The 25,570-nt window shown below is 30.5% G+C and overlaps 4 protein-coding genes across 7 annotated transcripts; 3 read left to right on the forward strand and 1 right to left on the reverse strand.

Moving 5' to 3' along the window:
• Positions 1 to 919: 919 nt before the first annotated feature.
• LOC114190416 (thioredoxin X, chloroplastic) lies at positions 920 to 3,462 on the forward strand. The gene is made up of 2 exons (XM_028079288.1): positions 920 to 1,334; positions 3,049 to 3,462. Exons 1-2 carry the CDS (start codon positions 1,005 to 1,007, stop codon positions 3,253 to 3,255), a joined length of 537 nt encoding a protein of 178 aa, XP_027935089.1. The 5' UTR covers positions 920 to 1,004; the 3' UTR covers positions 3,256 to 3,462.
• Positions 3,463 to 4,469: 1,007 nt separating this feature from the next.
• Positions 4,470 to 9,957, reverse strand: LOC114189649 (pentatricopeptide repeat-containing protein At3g59040). Of its 3 annotated transcripts, none has more exons than XM_028078276.1 (8): positions 9,817 to 9,957; positions 9,431 to 9,722; positions 9,069 to 9,359; positions 8,422 to 8,670; positions 7,694 to 7,818; positions 6,685 to 6,783; positions 4,960 to 5,494; positions 4,470 to 4,724 (listed from the first exon to the last, which is right to left on the reverse strand). In XM_028078276.1, the coding sequence occupies exons 1-8, from the start codon at positions 9,882 to 9,884 to the stop codon at positions 4,710 to 4,712; spliced, it is 1,674 nt and encodes a 557-aa protein (XP_027934077.1). In that variant the 5' UTR covers positions 9,885 to 9,957; the 3' UTR covers positions 4,470 to 4,709. The 3 variants fall into 3 exon arrangements, with proteins under 3 accessions (XP_027934077.1, XP_027934079.1, XP_027934078.1); XM_028078278.1 differs by having other exon boundaries at positions 4,528 to 4,749; XM_028078277.1 differs by lacking the exon at positions 4,470 to 4,724 and having other exon boundaries at positions 4,770 to 5,494.
• Positions 9,958 to 10,062: 105 nt separating this feature from the next.
• LOC114189650 (E3 ubiquitin-protein ligase RING1-like) lies at positions 10,063 to 12,486 on the forward strand. Of its 2 annotated transcripts, none has more exons than XM_028078280.1 (2): positions 10,063 to 11,070; positions 12,171 to 12,486. In XM_028078280.1, exon 1 carries the CDS (start codon positions 10,155 to 10,157, stop codon positions 11,061 to 11,063), a length of 909 nt encoding a protein of 302 aa, XP_027934081.1. In that variant the 5' UTR covers positions 10,063 to 10,154; the 3' UTR covers positions 11,064 to 11,070; positions 12,171 to 12,486. The 2 variants fall into 2 exon arrangements, with proteins under 2 accessions (XP_027934081.1, XP_027934080.1); XM_028078279.1 differs by having other exon boundaries at positions 10,064 to 11,070; positions 12,167 to 12,486.
• A 6,429-nt stretch (positions 12,487 to 18,915) lies between these two features.
• On the forward strand, positions 18,916 to 22,436 carry LOC114190200 (E2F-associated phosphoprotein). Its single transcript, XM_028078995.1, has 3 exons — positions 18,916 to 19,046; positions 20,620 to 20,785; positions 21,707 to 22,436. Exons 1-3 carry the CDS (start codon positions 18,980 to 18,982, stop codon positions 21,963 to 21,965), a joined length of 492 nt encoding a protein of 163 aa, XP_027934796.1. The 5' UTR covers positions 18,916 to 18,979; the 3' UTR covers positions 21,966 to 22,436.
• The last annotated feature ends 3,134 nt before the right edge of the window (positions 22,437 to 25,570 follow it).

Here is a 25,570-nt window from a genome sequence, read left to right on the forward strand (position 1 = left end):
AAATTTTATTTCTAAATCCACTCAATTTCAATCTTAAATTTCTTATAAAAAATAACAAAAATTTTACTTTCTAACTCACTCAAATTCATCTTCTCTTTCCTCATATTAATCCTCACATAAATTCATCTTCTGTTTCCTCATATTAATCCTCACATGTAAATTAGCATTCTCTTGTCGATCTGAACCAAGTGATACTTTCGATACTCAATTATCTTCTTCTCATCGAATACATATATTTTAAGACAAAGCAGTACTCATTTACTTTAATAAAAACAAAACATTTTTTAATTTCAGTTCACCTTTACATATAGAACGATTAAGATTGATAAAGAGGAAGAATTTGAATTATACAATAACTTATACGCAGAAAACATGTATTGTATATCATCATCTTCTGAAGAATTCAACAACCAAGAAAACAAAAAGTCATTAAAATAATTAAGATAAAAGAAGGTCTAAAAATTAAGCGAGAATCAGAACGTCTAATTCACTAAAAGATATACTATAATCTAATCTTAAATGTAATTTATTACACGCATTCTAATGTTACACTTTAAGTAAGACTATCATAATTTTATAGATTAAACATACATTTTTATCACATGAACACCAAAATCAATGTCTTCTGTATAAGGAACTCTCTTGTTTATAAATTTGGTAGTAACACCACACAACTCAGAAGGATAACTTCAGATAAAATGATTCCAATTTGGTACTTTTCTGTTTAATTATGTGTGTGTGTGGTTTTTTAATTAATTTTGTGGTGTTATGACAAAAACTATGTTGAGAATTTTTAATTAATTTGATGGTGAATGGCGCTGAATCGATGTGAGGAATATTGCAGTGGTGTATGATCTATGTATGTGGCCACAAAATAACGAATATTTATTTTATATGTTATATATAATTATACATATAATCGGGGAATCGAAAACAGACGCTAAAAATAACATTGATTCTTCGTCGTAACTTTTTCCTTTCCTTTATCGTTTCATTCACAACACATGGACGCCGTGACACTGTCACTCCCTCCGGTTCCGGTGCGTACAGTCTCTGCATCTGCGTCAACCTCGTACTCTGTTCCTGTCTCTAGCTCCTGGTCGGTCGCGGCGAGGCAGAGGCTCTGGTCTCACAGAACAAGACGCGGATTCCGGAGTTACTCCTCTGCGGTTCCTCAATTGACGGTGACGTGCGGTGCCGGCGTGGCGGAGATTAACGAGAGCCAATTCAAAGAGACGGTGTTGGAGGCGAAACGTCCTGTTCTGGTTGAGTTCGTCGCCACTTGGTGCGGTCCTTGCCGTCTCATCTCTCCGGCTATGGAATCCCTTGCTAAGGTTTTTCTCTCTCTCTCTCTCTCTCTCTCTCTCTAATTCCCATTTTCTTTTGCTTCCTATAGCAGAAGCTACTATTGTTCTGTTAGTTAACCACCTTTATGCATTCTTTGGGACGTTTTCTTGATTCGTTGCTGCTGTGTATAACATCTGAATTCTTGATTGCAGGTTAATTTTTGTGTGTGTTTGTTAAACATTTTTTCTGCCTTTTCTATAAAACTGGTTTGTTTCCAGAAACAGATGTTTCAAGTTTTTAAAGAAAGTCGTCCAAGATTTTAGAAAAACACTTCAATTGGTAACTTTTCACGCAAAGCTCTCTTAGGAATTCATAGCAAACTAGTTATGAGAAATTATGAGAAATGTGTGAGAAGTTTGCTTAGGAAATTCCCTAACAGTGATTTTTGTGTAAAAGGGTGATGACAATGGAGGAGTTAAAAATTTCTACAAAATTACCTTATGCAAGCTAATTTGATTTTCTTTTTCTTTTTTTCTTTCAAGTGCTTGTAGATAAACTTGTCCAAATAGACTCGTAGTCTACTAGAGGATTGTTAATTTGTCACATTTTTCTCTAGCAATTCTGCTTTGATATATAAAGAATGGAGATTTACTCTTTCATTATTTGATACTGCCTATTTGTTGCATTGAGTTTACTGTTAGGTTGGTCTTTTTGTTAATTGGCTGACAAAACGAGATTCAAGGAGTTAGCAACTGATCAAAAAGACCTTAAATGGGTGGTGGATGGAATTTTTTACAAAAATAGCTCACTGTCAATTTGTTTTTCTTTTCTTTTTATCAAAATAGCATACTAGGGCTTTTATTTACTCAGATAGCATGTTGTGCTTGTTCAAAATTCGGTTTTCGGTTAACCGAATTCTGAATATTATTTTATTTAACACATGTTTTTTTAATATAAATACCAAAAACATGTTCAGAATTTGGTTTTCTGGAAATCGGATTCTGAATTAATAGTTTGTTATCTGTGAAAAATTTATGGCGATGCCTTTAAAAAATGATGTCAGGACTACACTTTTCAAATTTGAAATTTCTGATAACAAATTGGAAACAACAGAAAATCATCTGGAATTGTTAGCTAAATAAAACTCAATCAATCATAGGTAAAGACCATGGTGAATTTGGAACCCCTTTTGTAGACCCATTTGAACAACCCTTTAATGTAAGGAATGTTAAATTTGTGTTTCCGAAGTTTCATGGTACTCAGGTTTACCATGGATATAACTGACGGAACAATTTTTAGTTTATTATGAAGTTCCTGATGAGCATGACTGGTAATAGCAGCTGAACCCATTGAAGAAGATGCTGTTCCCTGGTTTCAAATGATGACAAGAAATCAGACTTTCCATCATTGAAAGAATTTAAAAAGCCCTTGAACCAGCGTTTGGTAGTTAAAAATGACAAAAATTGTGTAGATCTTATATTTAATGAATCTCACTTGTGATTTTATAGTTTTAATAAATTTAAACTAATAGGAGAAAGTTTGTGTTAGAGTGTTTTTGTCAACACTCCTCTGAAATAATCCAAAAATTGCTTTTCTGACCATTAGTTATGGTTGGATCATTCTTATTCATGATTGATGGAGCAGAATTTTCTCTGAATGTGAAACATATATATCAAGATTTTCCCAGAAACTAGTGTCAAAGTGTTCTTTAGGTTCATAATTTTTTTTCTCCCCTGAATTTTTGTATATAATAAATTGCAGGAATATGAAGACCGATTAACTGTTGTGAAGATTGATCATGATGCCAACCCACGGCTAATTGAAGAGTATAAAGTTTATGGATTACCAACGTTATTACTGTTCAAGAACGGGGAAGAAGTTCCAGCAAGCAGAAGGGAAGGTGCAATTACAAAAAGTAAACTTAAAGTGTACGTTGATGATTTATTGAAATCGATATCAGTTTCATAGTCATCATCATATTCATTCATGCTTGAAAATTCCGACTTGTTCTATGAGACTTTTGTTTCCATGTCTTGTATGAAAAGTGTACGGGGGAGAACTTTTGTTTAACAGGCTTGTACAATTGTATAATCGGAAGCTGCAAATACAGCATAGTGCGGTGAAGGAAGTTTGTGCTAAAATGATGCTGTTTCAGCTGTGTAAATTTCTGTTCTATTCAGGGTCGAAACTCATTCATTCTAAACCCCAAAATAAAATTTGAGAGTGTGAGATACAAAGAGAAAAATAAATAAATTTAAAAAAGAGTGAAAAAATATTAGTAATTCAAAAAAAGAAATAATGTCCATTTTCTGAACTAACAAATGCCCACAAAAGTGTTATATATTTTAAGTGTTTTTTTTTTAAATACAAAATTTTAAGTAAGAACTTATTTTATAATGTAAAATATATTAATAATAACATGTAATTCATAAGAATGAGTTATAAAAATTAAATAATTTCTCTGACAATAGTTTATTTTTTTACGTGATTTAATCATGTATTATGTTATTAATATTATTATTTGTGTTTATTATTTTATTCGTTAGAACTAATATCTTATTTTAAGGATTTAGGATAAAAACTAGTTAGTTAAAATTTATAAAAATTATTGTTTTATAAACAATACTTAATTTGGTCATTAATTAATGGTAGTAAGTTATTTATAATTCAAAATAATATTTTAATTTTTTAGAATAAAGTGTTGCAAAGTTAGGTGTTTTTATGTGCTTTGAATTAACGGTTCATATCACATCTATTATTTATCATAACATGAAAATTTATTAAACAATGAAAAAAATAAAAAATATGACCCAAACCAAATACATGTTAAACTTATGAAGCAAGTTCTCAAAAACCAATGCAAATCTAAATATGGAAAGAAAAAATAAAAAAATAATAATAACCACTAACTTTGCCAATTAAAAAATAAAAATAAAAAACTTATTGGTCGATCATCTACAAAATCCCTTATTGAAAGCCTTTTTGTCTAATAGTATCGAACATTGGGGAATTGTGTACCTTTATAAATTAAACGGATCGGATAGAGTCCGATCACGAATCATGATCTTACATCTCATGGTCCAATCCTGTGTTCTAATAAATGGAAATATAATTTATCTAATAGATCAATTATAGGGTAATCTATTGATTCATATATATTTTAAACCAAACATAATTTTACTTCATAAGTACCCTTAATTTGTGATATCGCAATGTATTTATGATTCCAAACCTCCAATTCCATTTTCATGAAAAAAATGAAAAACAAAATTAATTAAGGGCTCGATATAAACTAAAGATTCAGCATAGGTTACACTAATTTTTTAAAAGTAAGCTAATGTACCTAATATTGTTACTTGGCACGTACACAGGATGGAATTGAAGAAAACCCTCACAAGTTGATGGATAAAGGCACGTTTGAGTTACTGTTGATGACGCTGGAAAGTTTGCAAAAGGAATTCACTGCATTAATTAATAACGCATTTGGAATAAATGTGATCTGAGTCCCATATTAACAATGGCAAAACAAGACATGCTAAGTAGTCAAGATGGTATGTGTTAAAATACTTTCAATTGCTTGATAATACCACAAAATACAATAACCCCACAATTACATAGTGTACAAAAATTGTAGTGTGTAGATCCCAAGGGACTTGACACTAATCAACTTACCTCTGCAGTATGTTCATCGTAAGCCTTGGTCAGCTGATCATCAAAATATTCATAATTATCTTCTTCGTCGTCTTCCTCAACAAATCTAACAACGCCACTACCATTAGGTAAACTTTTATTTTCACTGAAATGCACTATGAGCTCATTAACCTCTTCCCTTTCATGATCAGTTTTTGCTAAAGATAGAAGAACATTTTTAGCTTTCTTATCGGGAGAGATTCCATTAGACTCCATTTCCTTAAACCAATGAACAGCATTGTCGAAGTCTCCACTTTTTCCATATGCATCCATGATAGTAGTCAAAATTGTCTGATTGGCCTTTATTCCCCGCTCAAGCATTTCTTCGTACTTCTTCATCAACATCTCAAGATCGTTTATCTTAGCATACCCTTTCATTAAGGTTCCGTAAGTGACAACATTAGGCTCAAAACCATCTTGTATCAATCTTTTGAAAAACTTCTCAGCACCCTCCATATCCGATGCATTGACATAAGCCGATAACATGGTAGTGTATGAGCAAAGATCTGGAAAGAATCTGCGTGGGTAAAGTACAATGATACGAGGAGAATGCTAAGTGTTGTACACTAAATAATAATATAGACAGGAATATATTCTACAATTCAAATTCACTTGGTACATGAATTTGAATAGTGTGTTTAGATTTATGTTAGCAAACACTAACTGTCCATTCATCTCAATCCATCAAGAGAAATTTTTTTCCATATGGATTCATTGGAATTTGTGAAAATTATGTTTGATGTTTATTTCTGACCATACCTAAAACCTATATCTATTAATTAACTGCTGGATAAGTCTCCAACATTATGCCATCGGCTTCGTGCATGATCTCATTATGTCCCTGGCTTTACAAAATGTTGTTTTAGTCCTTAAATTTTATCGTTAGTGAAATTTTTTTTGCAAAGACTGACTAAAATAGGATTCAAAAAAACCAGAATTTAAAGCAATTGACACTTTCATTTCAGAAACCAGTATGGGAATTCACTCACAATCCATCATTGGTATTTGGCCTTTCAGATGACCTGCGCTTTGATGGAGAAAAGGTATTTTACATAAATTTCATTTTTTTTTCTTATTTACTACTGTAGATCCTCCTTAATCGTTAGTGAACAATAGTATTCGTTGAGTTTATTTTTCCTCCTACATAAAAAAGGAGGGCTATGGATCCATATCCATGCTTGATTCTTAGTTGGCTGTTTGACTGGGTTTTTCATTTTGTAATTTGCCTCAAATCTCTTATTCCCACATTGTTTTCCCCTTACCACAGTAATTGTGTTGTGAATGTGTTTTTCCAAGGAAAAAAAAAAAACAGTACCCCCAATAATTCTCTCTCTTTTTTATTAGGTGAGGAATAAAAAAAGCAGAGAGGTGGAAGAAAAATGAACCTTGAACCTTATATTTCTCTGTATAGTCTGCTAACCTTATTTTTAAGTTTCATTTTAGTCCTATATTTACTCAAAATGAAAGCTCCTTCAGATATTTAACTGTCAATTGCGACTCAATTACCAGAAAGAATCAATGCCCCTAAAAAAGCTTTCCCTGAGTGGTGAAAAAAAGTTGACCAAATAAAAAATAAGTTGGAGAACAAAATTGATACAAAAAAATGACCATGACTAATTTGAAATACAAATATAACCATGGAGAACCAAACATGTATAATTTATTTTTGTCTAATAAAGACTGAAGAAGAAAGGAAATGCAACTCACCTATCCCTTCTCATACTCTTAAACACGGTCCGAGCCTGCTCCACCATACCCGATATAGAAAATGCATCAAGTAAAATATTGTAAGCTTTCCGAGTTGGCCTGTGAAAAAGAAGAGACCATGGTAACTTCTATGATAATAAAAATAATGATCATTTAGTAAATAAAATGAAACCCTATAATGCACGCATGTGATACTAGTATTTGAATTGGTGATACACTAATTCTTAAAAATAGAAGACCCAATATGTCTTAAAAAGAATTAAATTAAGAATATATTTCTTAAAAATTAATAAAGATAAACTAGAAATTCTAAATCCATATATATACCTAATCAACCTTCACTAAGTTTCACTGAGCATTGCTCCCTATATTTGAATCCTTCTCAGAAGGTGCATATACATTTAAATGAATCTTATTTTTGAACATCACAAATTGACTCGTGTTTGATTCCTATTTGGCATTTCATTTTCATTTTTTAAATAGCAAGCATAACTAAGTATATGGTTTGGACACGCATCCATAAAGTATTGGAATGTATCTTAATTTGATAGGTATAGAATACAGACAAGCATCCGATATGGGACGAAATATCACATATCAATGCATCAGAAATAAAAAAAAGTATCTAATTTAGCAACATATTCAGAAAATAAAAGTTCTAAAAATAAATAGTAGCCAATTTAAATAAAAATAAGTCTCTTATTATCCAAGATTTTTTGGAGGAGAAGAACTATCTGTATAAGAACAGAAGATAAGAGTTGAGGTGGATATAGTAAGGATGGGCATTTAAACACTTCAATGATTTTCTCATAATAGCAACAAACAAGACTTACCAATGTTTAAGTGGTAGATATTTAGCTACGAATAGTGATTGCAGATATAGGAGTTTGAATACGTGACTAGCAGGCTACTAAAATCCATCGAGTAACTAATAGTTACGAAGCTGATAATTAAAATTACACAGCTTGCTATTCATTTTCCGCATTAATAGTTCAATTCCCTGACATACCTGACTCCAGCGTCAAGCATTTCCTCAAATACAGCTAATGCTTCTTCTTCCCTCCGGGCCTTCCCATATGCACTCACAAGTAAGGCATAGCTCACAACATCAGGTCTGAGATCAGCTCTTTGCATCTAAAATTAGGCATTCACTTCAAAATCTGATGAATTAATTATAAGCAAGAAATTAAAGGGGGTACAGAGAAAAAAGATGAAAACTAATGGAAAGTCTTGAAAATACCTCAAGATTAAATAAATTATGTCCACCAAAATGTTGACAATATTAGTCCAAGTAGATGATGTTTGCAAGGATTTAATTTCGCCATTCTCATAATTTAATAAAAATCTGACTGAACTAGCACGGAGAAAGGTTTGCAAACCAAAACAGATTTCAAATAATCTACTTGCAGAAATTAAATCTACAACGAATCCTCTATATGGAGAAACGTGACACCGTTCGTGCCTATACAACAAAAGTAGAAAGCCAAAACAGTTGAAAATTGAGTCTATTTTTAAGATGTATGGGTTATCTTGTATGAAGAAGGAGATTTACAATTTAATTGAAGTACCTAAACGTGTTACTGTTCATGCAGAATATGACAAGACCATTTTTGTTACACAAGTTAGTCAAAACCAGTTTCTTCCTCATTTGGAAATGATAAAAATAATATGATGTTGAAGTAGTAGGCTTGTTCAGACTTCAGAAAGTAATGTTGTGTGTGATAAACATGCGAATACCTGATCATATATGTTCGAAACTTCCTTGTAATTTGTTTCAAATGACATCAAGCTATTATAAGTTACTGTAGATTGTTCAATTCCTCGTTCAGCCATCAGTGCAAATGTCTTACGGGCCTTTTCATAACTTCCAGCCTTTTTAAACATATAAATCATCATGTTAAACATCTTCTGGTCAGGTTTCAAAGGCGAGTTTTCATCATTCAGTAAATTGTCAAATACTTCTTCAGCTTCTTTAAACTTGTCCCCCTGTAAGTGAATCAATATAAATGTAAAACTGAAAGTCAAGAGACTCAATAGCAGTCTGTAAAATATTTAAGAAATGTTCACCGAGTTCAACATAGTTATCATGGGAGATGTGTGGGAATTGAACAATCATGGTAAGTCATTGTTGCTGCCTCATTCACAGCTTAGACTTATATGCGAACAATGAACACATTCCTCCTATCAAATTCAATTTCCATCAAGGTGGTTTACTTTAAGTGGCGGGGCATCAATTATATTTGACTTTTATTCAAAATTTAGCTCAGGGTAACACAAGTACAAAAACCACCAGCACAAACACCACCTAGCGGCCATAACTCATAAGAGGAATTAATTTCAAAGTAAAAGTGTAAAGGATTAATAAAATAAAGATGTATGCTCACATGAACAAATGTTTTAAGTATTATCTGGTATGTTAAAGCAGAAGGTTCAGGACCCCATTTCTGCATCCTTCGGAATATCGCTTCAGCATTGTTATATCTGCCTCCTCTTCCATATGCTTCCATAAGTGCAGTCTGAGATACAACATTTGGCGCATAACCATTATTATTCATCAAAGCCAACATCTTCTCGGCACCATTGAAGTCTCCCAGCTTCCCATAAGCCGTGATAAGCATGATATAATCCATCTTACCAAAATCCCACCAGTTTTGAGTCCGAAGCCATTCAAGAATCTAAAGAATCGTGTAATAAAGAAGTTAGACTCATCTACAACTAAAACCAAAAGAACAGTTGAACTGTATACCTCAACGACAAGGTTCCACTTTTTGAGTTGTTTAAACCTAATCAAGGTACCAACAATAAGGGCTTTAGGAACACCCTGGTTGTTAATCTTCTCAGAAGAGAGAACAGAAACAGCAGAACCGGACTCATCGATTTCGGTCATGATTCTCCTCCAATTCTTCTGGTGAGCCTCATCCGCAGGATCCTTGAAAACCTCCAGTTTCCTCCTCCTCTGCATGAACTTCCTCGGTTTCAACATTCCCCTACACACCACCTCCATTCTCCCACTCATCTTCACCGTCGTAATTCCATTGCTACACAAACAAAACACAACACGTTGAATCACCGAACCACACATACACATACACATACACATAAAACGCAACATTGAGAAATGAATAACTCTACCTCGTGCGAGTGGGTGGCAGAGGGAGGTGTGGCAAGTGACAGTGTGACTTCGAAATGAGACTACACATAATCTACCGATGAGGATTTTTCCCAAAGAAGATGATTGTATTAAGGAGCAGAAAGTAACTATAAATATTAGATAAATATAAATATCTATTCTAATTTCCATATACATTTCATGGGCCGAACTATTGTTTTTGGGTTAGGCCCAATAAAATGGGCCCGGCCGGTTATATAGAAAGAGATCTTCCTCGATCATCTAGAGAGAGAGAAAATAGCGAAACCAGAGAGAAGACGAGAGGTTGTGTTGCGATTAACGACGACGAAGAAGACGACCAATGATGTCTTCCGGCGGGGACAGTGGGAAGCCATTTTTCTGTCACGTGTGCACTCAGAGGATCACGTGCACCGATGAGTCGGAACCGTTCTGCCCGATCTGTCTGGAAGGTTTCGTGGAGGAATGGAACCCTAATAACCATAGTCATAACCCTAACCCTAATTTCACCCATGAGAGTGGGGGGGAATCTATGGATCCCGAATTCCCGTTCGATTTAATCGATACCATGCTCCCTCTCTTGCTCAACGCGGGTTCCAGGACCCGGCGCGAAGCCGCCGACATGTTCGACCCAAGGACCTACCTCCAGAACTACCTGCAGAACCTTCGCGCCGATGGCGCTAACATTCAATTCTCCTTCGGCCAGAATTCCGACACGGGGTTCCGCCCCAACCCCCCGCCGAACCTAGGCGACTACTATCTCGGCCCCGGCTTCGAGCAGTTGATTCAGCTGCTTGCCGACAACGACCCTAACCGTTATGGCACGCCACCGGCCGCAAAGGACGCCGTCGAGAATCTCCCCACTATCACCGTCGACGACGAGTTGCTGAACTCGGAAATGAACCAATGCGCGGTCTGCCAGGACGAGTTCGAGAAGGGCACGCAGGTGACGCAGATGCCGTGCAAGCACGCGTATCATGCTGACTGCCTCATTCCTTGGCTTAAGCTGCATAACTCTTGCCCCGTTTGTCGGTATGAATTGCCCACCGATGACGCGGATTATGAGAATCGGACGCGGACCAGTGGCGACGATGGTGGGTCGAGGTCTGATGTGAGCGATAGTGGCAGTGGCGCGAGTGGGGGGAATGGGAGACCTGTTCACCGGACTGTTAGAATATATTTGCGGCATCCTTTTGATGGAGGTGACTCTGCGCAGGACAGTCCCGAAAGGGGATGGGAAGGTTGGGATTGAAATTTGTGTAAGTGGTTCTGTATTTTATTTGTTTTATATGATTTCGGTTGTTGTACGTTCATTGGTTTTACTTTGATTTCAAACTTATTGTGCTTTGATTGACAATTGGTGGCATTTAAGCTTGTTGATTTTAGCTTGTTAGGCTTGGTTGTTCTGATGCCCAACTTCGATCTTGAGGTTAATTCCCGTGCTTTATTTCTACAGAGAGTGACGAAGCTTTAATGCTCATGAAAATAAACATGTCTTCTTGTACATCAGCCAATCTTTGAGCCATTGAGTTGGTTATGGTTATTCTCAGTGGTTTTAAAAACTTATTCTGTATATTTCATTCTGTGGTCATTTTTATATTTTGGGTGTTAATGATCTTAACTGCATCTGAATAGATCGTTAAACTGTTTATATTCTGTTACGTGTATCCCAGCTTTTTTTTATTCTGTATAGTTTCCATGTTTATAGCTCCTTTTCTCAATATTTTTATCTGGAATCGATATGTATTGTTTGTAATGGTAACCCTTTGTTGAGAGCTCTTTTGACCGTGGAGCTGCTTGTCCCGCACTCTTGCACAGTGGTTTAAATTTCTGAACTACATATTTTATTTACTTCTGGAGTCTTGCACTTCATGTAGATGGGTTTCCTTTTCCAATTTTAGTTAAGGCTCTGTGTTTAGTAGAATGAAATGGGGATGAAGAAAAATGAAAATAGAATTTAGGATATTGAAGGCAATTAAACGTTTAATTGATTCAAGTATGAAGATTCACTACTGCTTTGCAACTTAATGGTGAAAGCCGGCGGCGCGGATTATCTTCCATTAAAGCCTCGTTCAATTCTAATGTTGGTCGGGAATCTTAAAAAATACTGAATAAATGGTGCTTGTTGTTCCTCTCGGAGAAAAAAAATAGATGGGAAATTTTGTTTCCCGTCGAATTTTACTGTTTATCATTTCTGTTGTCATATTTTGCACTCTATTGAACTGTCTTACATATTGCTTGATCATTGTTTCTGTCTATACATGGCCATAAAACTGTTACATAATTGTGTCTATGTTTGGTTTTCAGTTTGATGTATGTTGATATCAAGTGGTGATAGTTAGTTTGTATCTGCAGGCAGGTATTGTTCGTGCTTAAAAATCTGGAAACTATTTTGTGCAGCTAAGGGCTCCGTGAATAGATTACTATCGTTGCCATGTTTGCAGAAGTCCTTGTGAGGATTGTAAGAGATGTTATTTTGCGTGGCCATGAACATGAACTTTGTTCGATCCAAGCGAATTTCATGAAAGCTCACAATTATTGAGACTTTAGGTACTGCGTTATTTTGTACAGATCATCTACCTTTATGCCATATTTAGTCATGGTCTATATTTCTCCTATGTGTGTATAAAACGTTTTAATTTCGAAATTTACCATTTTAGAAGTCTTTGCCTGTTTTCCAGTGTTTTACCAGGCTGATTAGGAAATAAGCTTTCCTTAATACACCTTCGAATGGACGACTTTTTAAGTCACACCAATGACATCTCCATGCAAGGGTTTTAGTCAAAATCTTAAGTCTAAATAAGATTTTAGTTTTATAAGAAACCTTTTCTTTTTTATTTTATAAGAGTTGAACTTACTGTGAAATGTAAATATAAAATTATAGAAGTTCGGATCTTAATAGAGTCTTTACATTCGAACAAAGGTTTTTAAAAAGATCACTCAAAAGTTAAATAAACCTTATGTTATTAATATTAATATAATATACATTTTAGAAGAAATTTATTATTTTTTTATGAAACATTTCGTAATAATAATTAATATAATATACTAATATTAATTAATTAGTATGTGTTATTTGGTCAGAAGTGTCTTTGATTAAGCATTAGAGAGTAATTGACAAGTATAATCTAAACCATGGAATAGTATTTTTGAAACACAAATAGTGGTTTTTTTACAAAAATGGTCATTTTAACCCATTTATTACAAAAATTTTGTTACAAAAATGTGTTAATTTAATAATTAATTATATAATTACATGACAGTTAGATTACTAATGATTTCTTTCTATTTATTTTTAACTTTTATATAATTTCTAAAGTTTTATATATTTTTTTATAAATAAATTGTTAATAATTTGATTAAAAACATTTTAACTAAAATTTTATTAAAATTTTAATATTTTAAAACTTAACATTTTAAATTTTATTATTACATTTTATTATAAAATTTGATTATAAAATGTAGAATAATAATATTTGATTAAAAATATTTTAAATAAAGTTTTATAAAAATTTTGATATTTTAAAACTTATATTTTAAATTTTATTGTTTCATTTTATTTTAAATTTTATAATAATGAAATTTTATTTAAAATATTCTTAATCAAATTATTAAAATATTATTTTAAAAAAATATATAAAATTTTAAAATTTTTTGAAAAGTTGAAAAAAGTAGAGAGAATTAAATTTCAAATCTACGGTATAATTAATCAGTAAATTGATCTATCTTTATAATAAATAAATTAAAACAATTCAATTTTGTAAAAAAAAATTAATCAAATCATTAATAAATTAATAATTAATTAATAAACTGATTTATTTTAATAATAAATGAGTTAAAGCTACCCATTTTTATAAAAGAACCCCATTTTTATAAAAGAAGCAACAAATAGTAAACCTTTTTATTCAGAGTTTCATAATTACACCTTTTTTATAAACATAGTTCACATAGTAAAAACGTTTGCTTAGGCATGATGAAATAAGTTTATGCTGGATATTCAAAAGCAAAAAACACGATTAAATTTTCTATAAGTCTAGATTTTAGCATCAGACTGAGCCTAATCAGTTTGATTTGTAAATTTATGTTAGATGGGTACCTCGCATGTTGTTCTAAATTATATTATATATGTTTCTTGTCTGATTTTACCGATATAAACTATCCAAGTACTGATTGATCGTATTTTCTAATATTTATAATCGATAACAAAGCTCACTCCGTAGTTTAATATTTAAAATATATAGATTCTAATAATTTGAAATATATAAAAAATTAATATCATAATTAATATATTTTAAATGCAAAAACAACACAATAAATACAGCACAATTTGAAGAGAAGCATGAATAAAAAAAAAAAACCAGAAGATTATATTGGTTCATTTAGGATATATCTAGTATATCTAGTTCCTAAAAGAAATTTTAAGAGTTTATCTAGTAAAAATTAATTACAAAAACAGTACAGCAATCATGTCCGATTTATCATATTTAGCATAATATTTATATTCAATAACAATCTAATATTTATGAAATTATTGTATACTAAATGAAATAAGGTTATTTGAAAATTATATATGATAAAACTAAATTAGTCTCATTTTCAGGTATTACAAATATATATAGAACTTATTTACTTGAAGAAGCCCAATTATTATAATAATAAAAGATCCTTGAAATATGCAAAAGAAGTGTGGTTATTACATTATTAGAAGAGATATATGTCAACAAAACCTATATTTTCAATGTTCATATAAATACGGTGTAGAAAAGTCAATATTATTTTCTAAATACTATTTACTAATATATTGTCCACTCGATTTTATTGACTTTCTTCCTATTCCTGCCAATGAGCCCACTCTGAATTGGTCATTGCAGATCTTCTCATCTACCTCAGAAACTACTTCTTGACGACCCAATCAAAATCTGGAAAATATTTTTATGTAAACAATTTATTTTAACAATCAATCATAATAATATTATTTTTTATTCGTTTATTTTGATCAAATTATACATAAACAAATTATGACTCTTTGTTTTTTATTTTGTTAACGAATATTAGGTATTTAGATTATTTTATAATAGGAAATGTTTTACTTATAAAATAAGAACAACAATTATGCATTCTATACAAAATATCTAATTGTACATAGTGTATATTTAGAATTATAAAGAATTAGATCTAATAAGTTGTTATCTTCTTGTCCATAAACAATTAATTAAAATATTATACTTATTTGTTAGATACTTCACATGTAAATTTGATCTTATACTTATTAACTAAATCATTATCTATCCATGTGTTTAATTACTGAATATCGTGCCTTTTTTAGTATATTTATTATTATAGCGCTTTTACAGTGAACTTTATTATATTGAAGATTAAGTGTCTTTTAGTCTTATTTATTATTTTAATAACTTATATATATATATATATATATATATATATATATATATATATATATATATATTTCCCTCGTAATAATTTTTCGTATTATTTATATACTCATTATTTTTTTATTATTTCAATATTCAATTAAATATTTTACAAAAACATAAAAATCACAACAGAAAAATACAATATTATCACTTATTTAATATTAAAAGATACTCGTGTCTTTTTTTAACATCAAATATCAAAAAGGAAAAACATTATTAAACGGGTATCTTATGAAAACGTTATGGAACTAATGAGAAAAATAAAAATAAAACTACTAAAAGTTTTTTAGATATATTACTTACAAAATAAAAAATGTTTTGACAATTTGAAAACAAAAATTGATATAAAAACCAACATGAATATGAGAACACGGAAACAAATTCGAAACAAATATGTATATCTACATAATAATATTTATATCCAATTTAAAAAATAAATATTATCCATATTTACCAAATCAATACAAAAAATATCTCTTTAAAATTAGGACGGATGTAAATAATACCCACAAATATCATAATAATTTATTATTTTTCTCTATTACAAAGGATTAATTTTGTAACTAAAAATAAGATCAATGACGTTGAAATGTTTCTTTTATTAAATTTGTGACATACATGTTATTTCGTGTATTTTCCTTTAAGTATAATCGTCCAACTTTTTAATATTGATAACAAGATTCAAAATTGATAACTACATCCAGCTTTAGGATTTGCATATTTGATTCATTCATAAGAATATATGTTTAAAAATAATTTCAAAAACTAAAAAGTTGTATTGGGGTGAAGAGGCTCGAACTCTCGACCTCAGGATAACTCAGAAGCTATGAGACCTACGCGCTAGCCAACTGCTCCACCACCCCGCACGTGTTTCTCATTTATGTTTTATCATTACATTTAGCTAATAATTTAAATATAAAATCAAGTATAGAAATAGTAAACAACGAATAAAAGATCATATCTATGATTCAAAAGATTTATTACTAAGATTGAATTTTGAATTCAATTTTCTTTCCTCTGTAGATTCATTTAGTCTCAATCTATTCCCACCCACCCCCAATCCTTTGCACCTCTTCTTTTTAAAGCTCATTTATCTTTTCTCTCACTTTACACCTTCGCCCTTCTAATAATTTTCATAAAATGATATGTATTATGTTTGAATGTATTACGCATTTGGTAATATTGTTTTTTTTATTATAATTTTAAAATAATTTTATAACGATTTAATATATTTATTTAAAATTTTATATTTGAATTTATAAAGTTTTTATTTTTAAAACAACTCTAACATTTATCTATAAATTATAAATATATAAATATTTAAAAAAATTAAACTCTAACATTTATCTATAAATTATAAATATATAAATATTTAAAAAAATTAAACTCTAACATTTATCTATAAATTATAAATATATAAATATTTAAAAAAAATCAATGTAAAATATAAATTTAAATAAATTTAATTTTGTTAAAAATTTCAATTATAATAAAATATTATTGTAAAATTATATAAAATTAAATTTGATATACAAATAAAATTGATTCAGTTTTAAAAAAATAGGATCAAATCAAGACAAGATAATAAATATAGGGCATGCATTGAGACTTTTCATATCCAATAGTGATACATAGCACTGTCACTACCACATCACACTGTCTCTACCACGTGATTATTTTTTATTTAAAAAAAATCACGTGTGCTGATATGTGACACGTAATTAACACCTGTTAACCGAAATGATATAATTGTAATAAATTTTTCAAAATAGAGATTCAATTAAGTCAAATAAAAATAAGAAAACTTACTTGAGATTTCAACTACAGAAATGAAAATCTCTGTAATAATTTAATCCATCTTTAATTATTACAAGGATTAATTTTGTACATAATTAATGACATTAAAATATTGGTTTTACTTAAGTTGATACATATATGTTACTTCGTGTTATAACTGTTAAATTAGTCATAGATGGTTGGAATTTCCCCAACAATCACACATTTTAATATAATTAGTTTGATGGGGAAAATGAGTAAAAAAATTAAAATTAACAAAACAACATAATGTGAAATCATAAAATAATTAATTAGATTAATATAATTATTATTGATATAAGATTAAAGAAACACTTAAAAATACAATGAAACAGAACTTTAAAATTTTGATACATTAAAAATAGTATAATGCTATAAGTTTTATTTAATACATGTTGATCACAGTACTAGATCCAGCTTTAAAATTTTGTACGTTTTATTCATTCATAAGAATTTGGTATTTCTTATTTCCGTAAAGTTAATTATTTGTAGTGAATTAACTTCAAAAAAATTATATATGTCAGAACTTCAATCTAACAAAATAAATGTTTAAAAATAATGGCATACCAAAAATAAAAGTTAAATACTTTCATAGCCATTTTACAAATCTACAACTTTTTCAATAAAAAGAATTGGATTGGGGTGAGAGAGGCTCGAACTCTCGACCTCAGGATTACTCAGAAGCTATGAGACCTACGCGCTAGCCAACTGCGCCACCACCCCACACGGACTCTTAATCGCTCTTTTATTTTTATTCAGCTTTTATGTTCTTTACCTAATAATTTAAATATAAAATCATTTATGGAAATAGTTACCAATGAATAAAAATTATTATTTATTATTCAAAATATTTATTGGTAAGATTGAATTTTGAGTTCAATTTTCTTTCCTGGGTCAAAGTTTAGATTCATTTAGGCCCATTCTATTCTATCACTTTCACACCTCCAACCTTTTCATAACTTTTTATAAAAAAATGCATTATTTGTATTGTATTACACATTTGGTAATTTCTTTTTCTACACATTACATAAACTAGTTTCCACAATATATATTTTGCATTATAGATCATTACGAAAGGAGAAAAAGGGTTTGTCAAAAATAATTTACATCGATACACTAATTTTAGAGCACATATCATATGTATCAGAAAGTTAATTAAGAAAAATATCTCATACTGGAAAACTTATTCTAAAAAACTTATTCTGAATGAAATATAGAAATCTTATTCTAAACACTGTTATGAAAATCTTCTTCTAGAAAATATGTTTGAGAAATCTTCCAGAAATTTCAAAAGATTTTTGAGAGGTAATCAAGAAGTCGCCTTTACAAATAATAGAAGGGTTAAATATGTGTTTGTTACCTTAAATTTCAGTGAATTTAGGAATTAGCCAATTTTGAAACTTTAAACTAATTTAGTATTTCATTTATCGAAATACATGAATTTAATTATTTTAATCAAATTTTGTTAAGTTTATTTGGTATTTCAAGCGTGTTTCAAAATAGTTTTGACTTAACATTAAAGCAAAAATGTGTCAAACAATATAAACAACTAAAATACAATTTTGAAATGCGTACGAAACATCAAATAAACCTAATAAAATTTGATTAAAAAGATTAAACCCACGTATTTAGAAAAAATGAAGGACTAAATTGGTCTAAAATTTCGAGATGGACTAATTCGAAAATTCACTGAAGGTTAAGAGATAAAAATATATTTAAAAAAAATGACTATTTTAAATATTATGATGGGTGCAGAAAGAAAAAGCATATATCTGGTCGGTAAAAGTTGGGCTAAGGCCCAATTTTATCGGGCTTTAATAGCTCCATGAATAGACGTTTTAGAAAGAAAAAAAAAAAGAATGCACTTGGGTGGATTCAATTCGTTTGTCTTGAAAATTTAGAGAGTTTGAGCAAGAGAAACATGGATGAAGATGATGGCGTAAGAGACAACACTGTCACCCATTCACCCACCAATTCGCAACAAACGGGTAACTATTTTCGCCATCCCAAACTTTTGCAGCTTTTTCTTTTTCATTTCCATTCTTCATGCTACCTTCAACCGAAAATGCAAAACGTTGGAGTTGATAATTATCAGTTGAGCTTGAGCACTTTCAATCTTTTTCATTTTAATAATTATGTGTGTTCATTTCATCAGAATAGTTTATTTTATTGGTTCGATGTCAAAGTAACAGATTATTTTTTAACACTTATTGCTTGTTTTCCCCAATTTGATGAGAGGTGTTATGAAATCCCTGTGATTGAAGACCATATATTTGCATCCAATGAATTTTTACAGATGACACTACACGGTCACAATTTACCTTGCAGTTTATCTTGATCCTTTCTTGTTTAGCGGGAAGTCATCGCTGCTAACCCTATTGTGTTGGTGAGACTCGGGATTAGAAGAAGATACTCTGCCCTAATAAATGGTTTTCTTCAAATAATAGTGAACGCTGATGTGATTATGGAATACATTTCAAATTGTAATTCACTAACTGTTTTGAAAGAGTAGAATGATTGTAGTCGAAGCAGAGATTGGATCTTACCTTGGATAGGATATTGTAGCATAATGGACATGATTAGATTAATAAGTTGATTCAAGATCTTTTTCTAAGAGGTTTGATGCAAGATAGGTTAGCTTTATGTTGGAAACGAAGCTGAGAAAAGTGCAGGTTCAAATAGTCATTTCAAGTATCTTGAACATAATTTAACTTTTCTCTTGGCTGTTATGAATTGCCTTTTGTATTTGACTCACTTTTATATTTTCTTAAGAAATAAAGATACCATTTGTTAGTCATTGTAATTACTTTCAGGTTAATAGATGTGACAGTCTTAAGTTCAAGACATTAAGAATAACACTAATATATGTCCATAATATGATAATATTTTAATCGATGTCATCTATCTCGTTGAAAAAAGAAAATGAAAATAACTCAAGAAACATTCACCACTATAAAAATGACCTGCTCAGGACAAGTTTAACCAATCATTTGAGTCTACATTTGTGATTAAATTGGACCAGATATTTGACCAATCTCTTTTATATAAATCAAACCAGTTGGTTTAGTCCAGCTCTTTCTCAAATTGTGTGCTTGGCATGTATTGATGCTTTAGGTTAATCAGTCACAGTTTCTAATTCTACCCTTGTTTGCTTTTTTACTTCCTGCTTTGAAGTTGTTATCATTACTATTGAAGTCAGCATTGTCATGTGGCATCTGTGAACTCCATATACATATTTTGCAATTGATATACCTTTAAATTCTTTTTCCCCAATAAGTTGCATGGTGTTTGTACATGTTGCATTTGCTGGTGTAGTTTATTCTTTGATTTAAAGTGTGTTCTTTGAGCCACTGGGGTTGAGCAGTAGTTTGGAATATGTGTGTTTGCTCGATGCAATAGGTTTAGACCTCAATGCTGTCATTACAATCATTCATCTGGTAGATTATATCTGGAAAGTTATCCTTTCTTTAATACCGTGAACTTCCCGCTGCATTTGCAACATGTGACCCAGCATTAAGCTAGCTAACCGTATAATTTTTCTTTATTTAATTTAAATACCAGTTTCTGATGATGACGAAATAGACTACACAACCAAACCAGAGTTTTATGACCCGGATCTTGATGATAAGAATGAACAGTGGATTCATAAAAAGAGGCAAGGACGTGTCTCCGATGCTGTGCTTAGCTGCCCTGCTTGCTTCACCACCCTCTGCCTAGAATGTCAGAGGTGCACTTTTGAGTTATTGTTTTGCTTGCATGGCCATACGTATATATTTTTACTTAAACTAACATTTTAATTTGGCATAAGGAATTACTATATTGGTAGATTGAACAAATGATTTGTTTTCATCCAGAGCAGTGATTTATTACCTGTGTCTGCGAATGGACTTGGAGGTTCTTTATATAATTACACGAATACAAAGTGCAGTAAACCTTGTAGAAGCGTGCTTTTGTTGTGTGATAATTAGAGACGACAAGCACAATTATCCATTCTGTTTAGATGATCATTTAATGTTCGGAAAATTTCCTTCCCGTAAGGAGAGAAGTGGAATAAGAAAATATGCGTTGCTGATAAAGACAAGAGACTAATATATTGCTTTACTGTAAACATTTTTCAAAATTTCCCTGTATACATCTTGATACTCTGGCTCTGGATAAAATTAATCGATCATAGAAAAAAAAATTATTTTGAAAAAACTAACACTTTAGTGGGAGAAAGTAGTTCTACTCCTTAAAGATGAGTTTTTGGAAAAAGTTCAAGAATTTTGTAGCGCCATCACTATCCTATCCACTAACCTGTTAAACTTTCGCCTTTTCACCTTTTACTTTTGGAATCTTCTCCTGGCTAACAACTGCAAGCATGAACTTTTCTCAATGAGCAGCACTACTCATGGATCAGTATTATATTTATGCAGATGTTCTGCTACTACAATCGCTACTGATATAGATTTCAAACACACCAGAGAAATTTATTATAGAAAGGACACAAAAATTAGAGTTTGCTTTCAAACAATATTATTTTTTAGCGGGTATCGTGTCCAAGTAAATAATATAGTCGAATGACACTATATTTGTTCGTGACAGGTTTGACTAACCTGTCGGTGGTGACTTATGATTTGAATGACTGACCTTCTTTAGTTTCTTGCAGGCATGAAAAATATTTGACCCAGTACAGGGCAGTATTTGTTGCAAACTGCAAAATCGGGAATGACAAGGTTTTGAAACAAAATACTTCAAGATCAAGAAAAAGAAATAGAGGAAGTGAAAGATTTGATAGAAATGACACTAATTCAACTAACGGTGAAACATTCAAGCAAGTTTGCTGTTCTGTTTGCTCGACAGAGGTTGGTGTCATGGACCAAGACGAGATTTATCATTTCTACAATGTTCTCCCGAGTGAATCCTGACTGATTTAGATGTATCTGCTCAGAAGTGGCCTTCTCTAAATCTCACTACCATTCAAATTTCCAACTCAGAACTAGTTTATCTCAGTATCTCCATGCTTTACATCCATGAAGACATAATTCATACACGTCAAATATTTCATCCCCGGAAGCATATTCTTGGCGTAACCTTCGCTGGAGGAAGAAATTATATTTGTGGGTAAAACCTTGGACACGGAGATATTGCTTAAGAGAACAAAATTAACATCTTTGGAGATATACTGTATGACAGTGTCTGTTGTATTTTTCTCAATACCATGTGAAGTTCTGTTTATTTTTTCTACTATTTTTGTTTTTCATTTTTGTTGTCACGGACAATTCCAATGATGCAAAAGCTTGGAATACTGTTTCATTAGCTCATTATAGGCTGCTTATACAATTAGCTCCATATCAAGCAACAATTTATAAAACCTATGCGCGTAAATGTTTTCAAAAGTCACAACATTTAACCACCAAGTCAATGTTTGTTTCTGAGGTGACACCAACGTGTGTGTGCTGGTGTTTTTTTTTTCCTTGCAATAGTGAGGTTTGAACTTCTGACATGTAATCTCTCCAAAGTCTTCACCACCATCCCAATTTAGGTGACTTTGACAGTTTTGAGCCAAATTTTGTCTATTGTATGTAGATTCTTCCAATGGTGACTTTCAATTTTCTTTTCTCTTTCTAACACTGTATTGATCCTGCCGCCAATTTTGACTTAGTTTCATCAATTTCATAAAATGGTAACAAGCTACAGAGTTATTTAAAACGGGCCACCAACAAAGGAAAGGCCAGCGTTTGTCCATTATCATAAACCTACCTCAACCACAACACTCGGAGTACATAGATGTCGGACATTAAATATAAGTGATGCTATATTTCATTTAAATAAAATATATTTTTTTAATTTCTTTAACATTTTACATAATGGGGTTGTATTCTAGCAGATACAGATTTTTTTTCTCCTCTCGATTATTCATCAAGTGTAATTAAAAAGGTTGTTTCGAAGAATGTGTGAGTAGATTCCTTGTATGAATATAAAATTACAGAAATAGGATTATGATCAAATATTTTAATGTGCTAGCATGGAATGTTCCATCATTTCAAGCGGAGAAGTGGGAGTATGCAAATCAAAAAAGGGTGGATCAAATCCTTGGCATAATTATCAATCGCTCCTTTTGAGTTGCTTACACTAAACAACAAAATGTAGTGGTTAGGAAACACATTATGTATATATATATATATATATATATATATATATATATATATATATATATATATATATATTAATATCAATAATTTAGGTATTTAGTATCAATATATTACGGAAGAGGCAAGAGACAACGCATCAAAATAGCTATTTAAGATATGGAACATATGTCCGTGTGCACTAGATAATGAATTTATTTTAATTTAAGATCACGGTCTCTCTTTTTCCATTATTTGTTAATTGCTTTATGTATAAACATATTTTCTTAAAAACAACTTCTGTTAATCACTTCTTATATGAAATCTTAATATTTTAAATGTTGGAGAGTTATGAAAATGTTGAATACTGAAAAAATATAAGCTTACATATCTTTTTAATCTCTAAATTTGTCGCAAAATAGAATTCCATCCACGTCCGAAATTTTGATACATTTTGACTTTCAAACTTAAAAATTGTTAAATATAGTCTTTTCAACCAAATTACACATTAAATTTTCCTGATGTGTCAAATATATTTTTAAGATAATATTGAAGCGAGAACATATTAAAGAGTGTAAACAATTTGAATTTTAACATAAAACGCATATTAGAAAACCAAAAATTTAGTGTAATTAGATTAAAATAATTAAATTTATACATTTTTAAATTGAGAAAAAAATATCTCAAAATTTCAGAAAAAAATAATTATATATTTTTATCAATTTAATAATAATAATAATAATAAAAAGGGGTTAAGAGAATAGTAAGTATCTTTATTTCTGTGTGAACATTTGACCAAGAAGTGACTATCGATATATGAAGATGATATAAAGATGCCTACCATACTACGAATTAGCCCATCATTTAGGAATCCATCATCTTAAACAACCAAATCAAACAAAGAAGTACTTATCCAATCATCACAAAATAAAATACCATTCTAATTCTAATACGATACTCTTTGCTTTAGGATTTCTTTTTTCTTTTTTGCTACCAACCCCACTGCTACAACTGCACTCTATAAGAGCCTTCACATCATGTTTCATGTACATTACTATGATTCAAGAAAGTTCACAAAACTTTAACTTTTACTTCGATAAAAAACATCAACCGTCAAATTTCATGTTCACATAAAATATTGACATTACTTTTATTTAAAATTTTAAAATAATAAATCTATGAATGTTTATTTTTATATAATATTTTCATTTTTAACTAATATAAAATTTAAATTCACATTTAAATTCTTAACAATAACAAATACGTTTCACGTCGTTATAATAAATATTTATCATAATAAGAAACTTTTAATTTTTTGAAACTATATTCAATTCATCCTAACGTTAATTCTGTTATGAGATTTGGATTCATAGCTTTGGGTGGAAAGTTTGTATAACATTATATCCAATGGTATTTTTTGCAGTGTTGTTTGTGAAAATGTAATATTTGATCATAAAATACACCTACTACAAATTTTAATGGTACTTTGTCATGGCAGAGATATAAAGCGCTTTTATATTAAGAAAATAATATTTTGACCTATTTTTTTACCCATTTTTAATTTAGTACTTCGATCATTACTAAATCATTTATTTTAATTCTTTTTAGTGATGTGATGTGATGATCTAATGATGATTAAAGTAGTGAATTAAAAATAAATCAAAAAAGTAGATTAAAATATCATTGTCCTTTATATTATGCTTGGTTCCAATATGTACAGTTGTGTTTAAGAGTGATAATATTTTTAAATTCTATTACGAACATTATGAACTTTTAAGTTTCATTTCAGCATTATATTTTCTAACATGCATTTTTTTCACATTTTATTATTGATTCAAAATTGTAAAAAATGTAAAAAGAAAAAAAATAGAGTCTAATTGAATAAACCAGGACTTTTATAAAAAATATGACTCATAATAAATTTGAATTAAAATATAATGTTGGAAGAATATATTGATGACGTGTTAATTTTTTTTGGCTTTTTCAAATTAGGAAGGGATGGGTCCTACATTTTTCTTCTTCTTTTTTCTTACGCCCTGTTTGGTGTGTGACTAAAATAGTCTAAGTTCATTTTTGGGTTCTTGCAAGCTGGAAAAGGAAAGTACCCCACAATTCTTTCATTAGCTGAAAACACTTTCCAATGAATCAATGACGATCACAATCTTAACACAAGATTATTCATGCAAACTAATACTCCTCATTCAAACTCACTTTTTTGAGAATAAAAAAAATCTTTGGGCTTGATTAATGTGTTTTTCTTAATTGATAATTATTAATGGAAGATTATTTATTAAATTGTTGTGTTTGATTCTACTAAAACTATTTTCACAATAATCTGAAAAGCATTGCCGTGAACACTAACATTTTGCCTCTCTTATAAAACCTAATCTTATTAGTAAATA

Source organism: Vigna unguiculata, chromosome 7 (genome assembly GCF_004118075.2).
Source record: "Vigna unguiculata cultivar IT97K-499-35 chromosome 7, ASM411807v1, whole genome shotgun sequence".
Lineage (NCBI taxonomy): Eukaryota > Viridiplantae > Streptophyta > Magnoliopsida > Fabales > Fabaceae > Vigna > Vigna unguiculata.